Below are 11,600 nucleotides of genomic sequence, written 5' to 3'. Positions count from 1 at the left end.
GGAACTCAAATGTATGTAATACACGGAACAAAAATACTGTCGAACCGTTTCAGCGGTCCTTCTCTTAAACCTTTCCCCCATACGTCACACGTGTGAAAGATAGACATTCATATATCAGCCGATATGGTAAGCTTTTAATTAAAATATTTGTTTAATTAAGATTTACTTTTGAATTGTGTCTTTAACAAGCTAATTTCAGCCGAAGGCCGCGAAAGGAAAGGGACAGGTGGAGAAAAAGGTTATTCACCCATACAGCAGAAAAGCTGGATATATCGCAAGAGCTGCCATCAAACAAGAGAGGAAAGAAAAGTAAGTGTATTACCTTTAAAGAGAAATAAAAATTATTTTGTGTTGCCAAGGTTACTTTTTATAATGTTACACCTGTAAATGTAATATTTGTAAAATCATTTCTAGGTTAAAGGGTGAGAAGGCACGGCGTTTAAATTTGATTGGTAAGTTTGCGTTTGTTTATTTGTTTGTTTTTAAATGACATTGAATAATTGTCAGTATTCCTGTGTTATACCCCCAGCTAACGAAATTGTTCTAAGAACGTTTTGGTAACGTTCCAATCAAGCTATGAATGCATTATTTCTGAACGTTCTCGCTACGTTCAAAACGTCCAGTTTTTAAAATTTAAAGCTTTTTTTCGTGGTCATGTGAACGTAAGAGAGAACGTAATTTTGCAAACATTATGTAAGCGTTACTTCTAAATGTTCCTTTAGTGATGTATACATAACGTATTTGTTAAAACGTTTAGAGAACGTTATTAAAGACCAGATAACTTTGAGCGGACGCTCTATTAACATTACTGGAAGAACGTTTGTTAATAATAACTTTCAGAGAAAACTGCCAGAACGTTAGCCAAAGTTCTTTTAAAAAATGTCCTTTTTGCTGCTACATGCCTTTACTCATTTTCTGCAGGTGAAAAACTTTTGTGGTTCCAAAGCCAGCTGGACACTGACAAGTCAGAATACACCAAACATGATGCTTGTCAAATAATTGAGAGGTACAACTACTCCCAAGCAAACATTCTGTTATAACTTGTAAAGTAATGCATAAACAGCACTATCTTGGGTTTAGAAATGTTAGCTGTACTCTGAGAATGATCTTGGTTCATATAAGATGTTGTCCTTCTCAGGTACCTTCACCGGTTTGATGGAGAGCTGGAGCAGATTGAGTTGGCAAACAGTATTAAAGGACGACAGGGTCGTCAGCATGGCTCTAGAGAAGCTATCATCAATCAGACAGTTGAGCGAGAGAGAGCTCTGTATGAAGGCAGTGGCTTTGGTAAGTTTCCTATTCTCATGAACTTTTGTGTAGGTTTCTTGCCTTGACTTTTATTGGGAGCAATGTTAAAACTGCTTGAATAAATTGGTTTCTTGCATTAGTTGGACAATATTTCTCAAAAACAAGAGTTTAAAATATTAAGTAAAATAATTAAAAACAACATTTTGACAATAATTATGCTAATGCTTGTCTAAGGTCAGTACTTAAGAGCAAAAAAGTGTATCCTCCTCAAGCCATGCATGGAAAAGACTTTTGGTTTATTCAAAGTCAACCCTTCGTTTTTAAAGTTGGCATAAAATAAAAGTTAAATGATTATATTATTATATGATTAAGGGCACACAAATTTAAAAAATGATCTGCATGGATAATTCATAATAAATTATGCAATATTCCATAGAAAAATAAGAATTGTGAACTTTGATTTCATGGTGACTAACTTTTATTGTCATCCTGTATACATCTTGTGCTTCTAAAGTAATACATGTCTTTATCACAAAAAAAAAACTAATCAAATTTACATGGTAAAATATCGTTTTCCATTGAAACAGTAATAAATCATAAAAACAATACATTCTGGCTAATATTTGTCATTTTAAGAAAAGAGGCCTATAGGCTACTCAAACTAGGTAATTTTTTTCGAAATTACCCAGAATGTATTGTAATATACAGAAGTAATATACGTAATATACTGTAAAACAGTGTATTCTGGGTAATATTTGTCATTTTCGAGAAAGTAGCCTATAGGTTACATTCTCAAAAATGACACATAGTATTACCCAGAATGTTTTTACGTTATATTACAGAAAACAGTATTTTACTATGTAATTTTGCTTAATTTTTTGGTTATTTTTTTTTTTAGAGTATATGCTTTGGCAACATCATGCTCTGGAGGGTTTAAAATCGTCTTTTTTTCACTTTACAGAAATCCCTGACATTATCAACTCTAAGCATCTGAAAACATTCAGGTAATTATTACATTAAAACATTCTTTTTGTTAAACACTTTTATAGCAAATCATCAGATTTCAATAATTTCTGGCACAAAGCTATGCATGTAAAGTTCAACCCAAACTGTAACCTTGTCAAATTCGTTTAACTTTGAGCCACATTTGTTTAACAGAGAGTGGAACGGTGACCTCAAGAAACTTCCCAACATTAAGTGGAGAAAGGTTTCATCCAAAGGCTCTGATAGCACACCGTCTGCAGTTTCACATAATGCAGATAAACACATGGAGGAAGAAAATGAGGAAGATGCATCTCTGAATTCTGATACTGACCTATAGTACTGTGAAATCCTGCAGCTTTAATACAGTAAAGATTACTGTAGAGGAATGGACAACACTCTGTGTATTAAGGACAGAAAGAGCACGACATTGCGTTTTGTGCTGCTAGTGCTTTTTACTAGTAGCCATAGTGTACTGGATCTCTTGTTTTGAAGAAGAGAGTTCTCCGATAACACAGTACTATTAATACATAAATAAACAGAGACTTTGAAACAGTTTGATATTCACTGGTTTATTGCACTGGCTGATTTTTGCATGTTTCCTTTATAATGTGCATTTGAGTTATGAACACTGATGTTGATCACTAAATCTGACTTGACCCTGATATGCCCCAGGGGGTGTTTAATTATATATATATACAGTACAGTCCAAAAGTTTGGAACCAGATTTTTAATGTTTTTAAAAGAAGTTTCGTCTGCTCACCAAGGCTACATTTATTTAATTAAAAATACAGTAAAAACAGTAATATTGTGAAATATTACAATTTAAAATAACTGTGTACTATTTAAATATATTTGACAAAGTAATTTATTCCTGTGATGGCAAAGCTGAATTTTCAGCATCGTTACTCCAGTCTTCTGTGTCACATGATCCTTCAGAAATCATTCTAATATGCTGATTTGCTGCTCAATAAACATTTATGATTATTTTCAATGTTGAAAACAGTTGTGTACTTTTTTCAGGATTCCTTGATGAATAGAAAGTTCAAAAGAACAGCATTTATCTGAAATACAAAGCTTCTGTAGCATTATACACTAGCGTTCAAAAGTTTGGGGTCAGTAAGAATTTTTATTTTTTTGAAAAGAAATTAAAGAAATTAATACTTTTATTCAGCAAGGATGCATTAAATCAATCAAAAGTGGCAGTAAAAGTGGCAGTAAGATTAGATTTCAGATAAACACTGTTCTTTTGAACTTTCTATTCATCAAATAATCCTGAAAAAAAATATTATACACAAATATTTTGTACAATTGTACACATTAAATGTTTGAGCAGCAGATCAGCATATTAGAATGATTTCTGAAGGATCATGTGACACTGAAGACTGGAGTAATGATGCTGAAAATTCATCTTTGCATCACAGGAATAAATTACTTTGTCAAATATATTCAAATAGAAAACAGTTCTTTTAAATTGTAATAATATTTCACAATATTAGTTTTTACTGTATTTTTAATTAAATAAATGTAGCCTTGGTGAGCAGACAAAACTTCTTTTAAAAACATTAAAAATCTTAGTGGTTCCAAACTTTTGGACTGTACTGTATATATCTATCAAGATCATCCCTGCAGGAAATCACAAAATACAAAAATGTAAAATGTTGAATTCTTTCTGAATAACACTCAGCAAAACATGATCGCCTCCTAACCTGCATATTAACAAATCAGTTTCTTATAAATAAATCAACATTATTCTCCTTCATACACTTTAAAACATACCTCCCCAAAAGCTGCATTAGTTTTTAAAAAGAGCAAAGTTGGAAAAGAAAAAAAAACAGTATAGATCCAATATGTAATGCTTAACTAGGCTATCAGTAAATGATGCATGGAGGAAAACAAATCCCAGTTACCATATGTACTCATTCATTTCTCATAGATTGAGCTGTTTTACACTGAAAAACATTTTAAAAATTGCACACAATTTTTTGGCAAGTCCGATAAAGCAAGAATGAGTAACACTTTATTTTTTAGGGTCCTTATTACATGTACTTATTATAGTAATAACAGTATATTATTAATTACATGCAACTAACCCCTAACCAAACCCTACTCTTAAGCCTAACCCTATAGTTAATTAATTTTACTTAGATGTATTAAATGACACTAAAACAATAAAACAACCTTAAACTAATGTGTAACCCAATAATGTTTGTTTGAATTGCTTGTATCCACTGCATTCTTATGATAGCTTATTTTATTCAAGTGACTGCAGTAAAATACATTTCACCCACAGAAATGAAAAGGAAACTATGTTAACCAGGATATGAATGGATGGTGCCTTCCTTGCCAACTGTAAACAAACTATAAACAAAATAAATATATCTAGAAAAAATAATACATAATCAGTCAATAATTTACAACCGGTCTATACACAGATCACTGAAAACCAAATAAATTTGTTAACATGATAAAAGGATACAAGCTATTTATCTGTTCCCTAGTTTGTAACGTATATATCTTTGGTTCATTTAGGTTCTTTCAAGACTTTTAATGACTTTAACTCTAAGGTGACTCCCTGATCCAAGAGTTCAACAGATGGAGGAAAGACAGCTGAGGTGAGAGCCAAATAGAGGATTGGCTTAAGACAGGTTCCTTGATTTGAATAATCGCTTTTGTAACTGCCATGTTCACCTTTGGTTCCCTGTCACATTCAGAGGTCACAGAGTTCTCATTAATCTACGGTGCAGAGGAGAACAGGTAATCCACTTCAGAACAAGGTACGAATGTAAGAATTTCCTTCTCTATTTTGATTGAATCTCACCAGTAATAGTATATGTAGGCTATAGGACAGGGCTGCCAATTGATTAAACATTTGAATCAACTTAGGACACTTTTTTCAAAAGTCTTCACACAGTGAACACAACAGCAGTCTATGTGGGCTAAGTGTTGGACCAGTTATCATTGCTTTGGTGCAAAATGCATTCAGTGACTGCATCTTTCAAATTACATGAATTCTTTTCTCCCTCAGACACAACCACCGCCAAAACTCTATATATACCTACATAATACAAAACTAAAATAAACAGTAATATGTAGTGTTGAGGAAAGTTACTTTTAAAAGTAATGCATTACAATATTGCGTTACTCCCTAAAAAAGTATCTAATTGCATTACTTAGTTAATTTTTATGTAAAGTAATGTGTTACGTTGCTTTTGCGTTACTTTTTCCTTATCTGGGCTGGGCCGTTTGGTTGTATAACAACAAAAAATTTCTATCTTTGGCAAATGTAAAGGCCCTTTCACACCAAAACTGAAATGAATAAGCCTCAGGCTGAAGGAAATGCAAATTCACGCCTGTACTGTAGAGGGCACACTTCAAACAAACAAGACATTTTTTAGCTGTGCTGCCATTCTGGATTTAAGAATAGGATGCAGGAGAAGTAAACAAGTAAATGTATGCTCACATTTAGTCTAGAACTAGTCTAGAATAACCATAACATTTACTCCAGATTTCTCTCAATATGGGGACAGGAGAGCTGTCAGTCAATAAATTGGAAAACAAAGTAACTTGAGTTACTTATTTGAAAATGTAACTCAGATATTTTGTTGTAAATTTAAAAATAATGTGTTACTTTACTAGTTACTTGAAATAAGTAATCTGATTACATAACTCATGTTCCTTGTAATGTGTTACTGCTAATATGCTACATTTCTACACTAATATAATATTGAAATATATTCTGAATCTAAAAAATGAAGTACTATAAAAAAAATTGATGTAGCTGAGGTGTTAGTATTTCAATTTCACATATACATACTGCAGTGAATTCTAAACAGTAGAGAGTGTCATTCTTGATTGTAAAGAAATTTTACCAAAAAAGGTTTTTTTAAGGTTTTAAGTGTGTTTGTTGGGTGACAACATTTGCTAGTGATATGGAAGAATGGCTTGATTGAGACATGCATGAAGTGTTTTTGCAGTGCATTTTGAACATGAAATTAACTGCTGTGCCAAACTGAAAGTTGGTTAGGAGAATTGTGAAGAGTTTTGAAAAAGTGACCAAAGTATATAAAAACTGTAATGACATATGACTGCAGACTTGCAAAATAAATTAAACGGTAGGGAAGTCCCTTATTACACTATTGAATTATGGATTGGGGGTATGATTATATGTAATAATGTTTTTACACCTTGATTTGGACAATAAATTGCACACAATTAATGTTTTAATTTTATAAACCTCTATGAAAGTCTATACATATAAGGTTATCCACCATCAGATAAACCTACAGGGAAAATAAAAAGTGCTTTTGTTTTATGTAAATCACATCACTTTGGTCAAATACACCTAGAGGAGCCCTTTACTAGACTTTTCTGGGGGTTCAGAACACCAAGCATCCATGGTCAAACAGGAGCCACCTCCACACCTCCTGTGTTTGTTTGTGTCTGAGGTGCGGGAACCTCCACCGCCCCGTGCGTGCCGTTGCTCTGGGTGACCTGGGGCGGTCTGTTCTCTCCGTTGCGGACAGTGTCGGGGCAGTTCTGTACAAAGATGATCCTGTTGAAAGCCTTCAGCCTCCTCCAAAGCTGCAGGTAGACTTTGCACTGAATGTACATGAAGATGAGTCCTCCAGTAAAGCCAACCGCCACCACAATGAGCTTAGTCCAGAACGACCACTCCAGCACCCCTGCGGCATTGAGAGGGGACAAACGCACCAACGCTGTGTGTGCAATGAGAGTATAGCATGGCATTACAGCACAGTATCATTATATTACCATCAAGCTACTCTGAAGTAGAATCACATCCTACACTCCTACAGTCTGGGGCTTCCACTGACACATTCAAGCATTACAGCACTATATCACTGCATTAACAGGGACACTAAGTCCCTGTTAAAGGCCCGGTTTCACAGACAGGGCTTAGCCTAAGCCAGGATTAGGCCTTAGTTCAATTAAGATATTTATGTATCTTTTATAAACGTACACTAGAAAAAAAACATTACTGGTGTGCATCTTGAGACAAAACAATGACACTCACACATTTTAAGATATGTCGGTACAAGTTGCTTTCAGTTAAAACAGCTCAAATATGCATTTTAGTCTGGGACTAGCTTAAGCCTTGTCAGGGGTAAATGTTTTATGATTCCTTGGCTCTTAGTTGCCCCAGTTGTTTTGACCTTTATACACAAACTGGCCCAGGTGAAATCATTTTTTGTTTATATATTACTGCTTCTTCACATTCAATAGCTGTTCAGTTTTTTAGGTTTATGAGACTTGTCCACCTTTTTCCTAGCATACTGCGTTTTAGATTATGGGAGGCAATTCCGGTTTGGGGCACTTCCACTCAAAAAGACTGAAACAAATCATTTAAAATCATAGTTGATGTACAGATTATACTACAGATAATCAGTTTGACTGAATGAGCTGTAAAATTTCCTTCATGTTTTATTTTTAGACTTCGTATTTTAAAGAATTAGTTCACTTTCAAATAAAATTTTCCTGATCATTTACTTACCCGCATGTCATCCAAGATGTTCATGTCTTTCTTTTTTGGAAAAGAAGAAAAGTCAAAAAGAAATGAAGGTTTTTGATGAAAACATTCCAGGATTATTCTCCTTATAGTGGACTTCAATGGCCTCCAGACGGTTGATGGTCAAAATTACAGTTTCAGTGCAGCTTCAAAGGGCTTTGAACGATACCAGACGAGGAATAAGGGTCTCATCTAGTGAAACGATCTGTCATTTTCGGGAAAAAAATACAACCGTATATGCTTTATAAACACATATGATCGCCTTGCAAGTGCTTCTGCTTTCTGTATTCTTCAAAACGCTTACGCTGTATGTCCTTCGCCCTCCCTATTCAACTTATGGAACGAACGCAGCGCCAGTTCCGTTTTTTTTCCTTGAGTAGAATAGGGAGGGCGAAGGACATACAGCGTAAGCTTTTTGAAGAATACAGAAAGCAGAAGCACTTGCAAGGCGATCATTTGTGTTTATAAAGCATATACAGTTGTTTTTTTTAGAAAATGACTGATCGTTTCACTAGATAAGACCCTTATTCCTCGTCTGGTATCAGTTAAAGCCCTTTAAAGCTGCACTGAAACTGACATTTGGACCTTCAACAGTGGAGTCCATTGAAGTCCACTATAAGGAGAAAAATCCTGGAATGTTTTCATCAAAAACCTTAATTTCTTTGCGACTGAAGAAAGAAAGACATGAACATCTTGGATGACATGGGGGTGAGTAAATTATCAGGAAATTTTCATTCAGAAGTGAACTACCGGTAATCCTTTAATGTGACATTGTATAATAAGAATATCTATGGCCGGGGTGCCCAACCCTTTTCCTGGAGATCTACCTTTCTGCAGGGTTCAGCTCCAGCCCTGCTCAACACACCTGTCTGTAATTATCAATTGCTCCTGAAAATCTTAATTAGGTGTGTGTTTTATCAGGGTTGGAGCTAAACTTTGCAGGTTGGTAGATCTCCAGGAAGATCTATGGCAAGAGCTCTGTTCAGTTGCTGCATTCTTTTCCTTCTGATTATTTTCTTTTGTCTTTTGTATTCCGCTGTAGCAGTATGAAAAAGGACAACATATACTTGCATTTGTGCCCTGCTCTTCTTAAGTAATTTACAGTATGTCCCATGTATATTTTACTTGAATGCACTAAGAATCTCTCGTTTTTCTCCCCAAATCCTCACATCTCTTTCTAGGTTTGTTTTCACATGGATGCTTTAAAATTGTCTCCCATTTTTACTTCTAATCCCTTTAGCAGTGTTTATTGGAATGTTTCTAAAGCAGGTAAATACAATATTTACTGTCTGTCAAAATGACAGAAATCTCTTTTTGAAATATTATCACTCAATGTTCCAGTTAATGAACATTTTTGATTAAGGCAACATGTTACATAATACAGACATATATTACTACAGGGATATTTAACACGTCCGTTATATTGCTCCGGAAATAATTGGGGTTTATTAATATTCTGTGGTAGTAATTTGTTAAAGGGTTAGTTCACCCAAAAATGAAAATTCTGTCATTTATTACTCACCCTCATGCCGTTTCACACCCGTAAGGGGCCGTTCACACAGAACGCGTTTTTCCATTCCAATGCGCTACTTTCCCATTGTTTTTCTATGTAAACACGCGCTTAACAGACGTGCATGACCGTTACGCTCGCGTCCCGCGTCTTTTGCAGCGCCTCACACATGATCGCCGCGTTTTTAAGACGCCGTGTCAAGTTAAAAGAATTTCAACTTTTACACGCAGCGCCGCTCATCAATGTCAGTTCCAAAACAGTGTACCAATCAGAAGAACTCGGAGGCGGGGCAAGCGTTGTGAGCTTCTGTTTACAATAGCAAGTTGGCATGACAACTGTTTTATATGACTGCAACATGGCTCATTATTATCCTATTTTCTTTTTTTCCATGTCAAAACTTGTATCTGTCAATTCTGCTGTTTGCCTATTTCTATTATTTCCGTTATTGTCGTTTTTGCATCACGTCTCAAAAGCGCGTCTCGAGACCCTCGCGTTCTATGCTGCGTTTTTTAAAAACCACTCCTGTGCGCTGCGTCTCGCGTTTTCAGACGCAAAGACGCGTTCTGTGTGAACGGCCCGTAAGACCTTCATTAATCTTTGGAACAGAAATTAAGATATTTTTGTTCAAATCCGATGGCTCCGTGAGGCCTCCATAGGGAGTAATGTCACTTCCTCTGTCAAGATCCATAAAGGTACTAAAAACATATTTAAATCAGTTCATGTGAGTACAGTGGTTCAATATTAATATTATAAAGCCACGAGAATATTTTTGGTGCGGCAAAAAAAACAAAATAAATAACGACTTATTTAGTGATGACCGATTTCAAAACACTGCTTCAGGAAGATTCGGAGCATAAACGAATCAGTGTATCGAATCATGAATCGGATCGCGGCTCAAACCGCCAAACGGCTGAAATCACGTGACTTTGGAGCTCCGAACTGCAGATTCGATACACAGATTCACAATGCTCCGATGCTTTTTTTTTTTTTTTTAGTCTATGGTCATCACTAAATAAGTCGTTATTTTGTTTTTGTTTTTTGCCGCACCAAAAATATTCTTGTCGGTTTATAATATTAATATTGAACAACTGTACTCACATGAACTGATTTAGATGTGTTTTTAGTACCTTTATGGATCTTGAGAGAGGAAGTGTCCATTGCTCCCTATGGAGGCCTCACGGAGCCATCGGATTTGAACTAAAATATCTCAATTTGTGTTCCGAAGATTAATGACGGTCTTACGTGTGTGAAACGACATGAGGGTGAGTAATAAATGACAGAATTTTCATTTTTTGGGTGAACTAACCCTTTAATGCTTTTACACTTTTAAATGTGCATTTAATGATCGATGGTTGAGTGGTGAATAGGATAATGGCATTTCATCACACCCAGTTTTTGAAAATGCTTATTATTGCACTCATAGAACAAAGCTTGCAGACAGTTTAGTGGAAGTTATTCCCATAATTTGCACAAAGCATCATAGGGCATAGGAAAAAGGTGGATATAGATGTACCAGTTTTGTTCTTGAACATAAATCACATGCAGTCAAATTACACCTAAAATCTACATTTTGCAAGTGCAAGTTGTGTGTTAAATCGTGTTTAAAAGGAGTGAACCTATGGTCAGATACTCTTCTGAGTCGGCCTACAAACTGATGTCATAACTGAACAGCTCTTTACATGACCATTTATCAAAAAAGGACACTCTTACATTTAGTCCAAATGACATTTCAGCCATTTTGGTGCTCTAGACAGGTGATATGCAAATTAACATTATTATTATAGTAATATTTCTGGTTAAACAGTGAGATCAGGGTTATTATTATGGTTAACTAAAACTAAAACCATAAAAAAATATTCTGTTACTTGAAATGAAATAAGAGGGTGACCTTATTTCCAATTAAATTACTTGTAATTTTTTTAACCACAGTTAATTTAATAGTATTTAAATACTATTATAGTATTTATTCATATTTTTAATTTGATTTTTTCATAGAAGTTTTCATTTTAGTTTTAGTTTAATATTTATATAGCTTTAATTTTAGTAAGTTTAGTACTTGCTACTTAAACTTTTTTTCATCATATATATATATATATATATATATATATATATATATATATAGATATATATATATATTTTTTTACTTTTCAATTCAATTACGAAAACATATTTAACAACACATATGACAAGTTATTTTTTTCATTTTTTTCTCATTTCTTGTTAGTGTACATAATTTTAAACTTACTTTGTTAAAAGTACTGATCATTCTTTTGGACTAACTTAAAACAATTTTTTTTAAATGAGCCTAATCAAAGCTAATTTACAACACCGCAT

General features: G+C 34.4%; 2 protein-coding genes across 2 annotated transcripts in view; one reads left to right on the top strand and one right to left on the bottom strand.

Annotated features, from left to right (window-relative positions):
• Positions 1-30: 30 nt before the first annotated feature.
• On the top strand, positions 31-3,127 carry tma16 (translation machinery associated 16 homolog). The gene is made up of 7 exons (XM_067404436.1): positions 31-126; positions 200-309; positions 415-452; positions 922-1,006; positions 1,139-1,287; positions 2,210-2,252; positions 2,407-3,127. The coding sequence occupies exons 1-7, from the start codon at positions 124-126 to the stop codon at positions 2,567-2,569; spliced, it is 591 nt and encodes a 196-aa protein (XP_067260537.1). The 5' UTR covers positions 31-123; the 3' UTR covers positions 2,570-3,127.
• A 2,712-nt stretch (positions 3,128-5,839) lies between these two features.
• The window catches only part of marchf1 (membrane-associated ring finger (C3HC4) 1), a 36,183-nt gene continuing 30,422 nt past the window's right edge, over positions 5,840-11,600 (bottom strand). The window contains exon 7 of the mRNA XM_067404580.1: positions 5,840-6,947. Within this exon, the coding sequence (XP_067260681.1) occupies positions 6,631-6,947 (317 nt within the window). The 3' untranslated portion in view covers positions 5,840-6,630. The remainder of the gene's footprint in view (positions 6,948-11,600) is intronic.

Source organism: Chanodichthys erythropterus, chromosome 12 (genome assembly GCF_024489055.1).
Source record: "Chanodichthys erythropterus isolate Z2021 chromosome 12, ASM2448905v1, whole genome shotgun sequence".
NCBI classification, from domain to species: Eukaryota; Metazoa; Chordata; class Actinopteri; order Cypriniformes; family Xenocyprididae; genus Chanodichthys; species Chanodichthys erythropterus.
The sequence above is the reverse complement of the archived record's forward strand: the minus strand, read 5'-3'. Positions and strand labels throughout refer to the sequence as shown.

What these genes read in the sequence shown, in the direction of transcription:
- tma16 (XM_067404436.1), top strand. An exon ending in GCTTGTCAAATAATTGAGAG is followed by an intron (nt 1,007 to 1,138) that starts GTACAACTACTC and finishes TGTCCTTCTCAG; the next exon opens with GTACCTTCACCGGTTTGATG. An exon ending in GTATGAAGGCAGTGGCTTTG is followed by an intron (nt 1,288 to 2,209) that starts GTAAGTTTCCTA and finishes TTCACTTTACAG; the next exon opens with AAATCCCTGACATTATCAAC.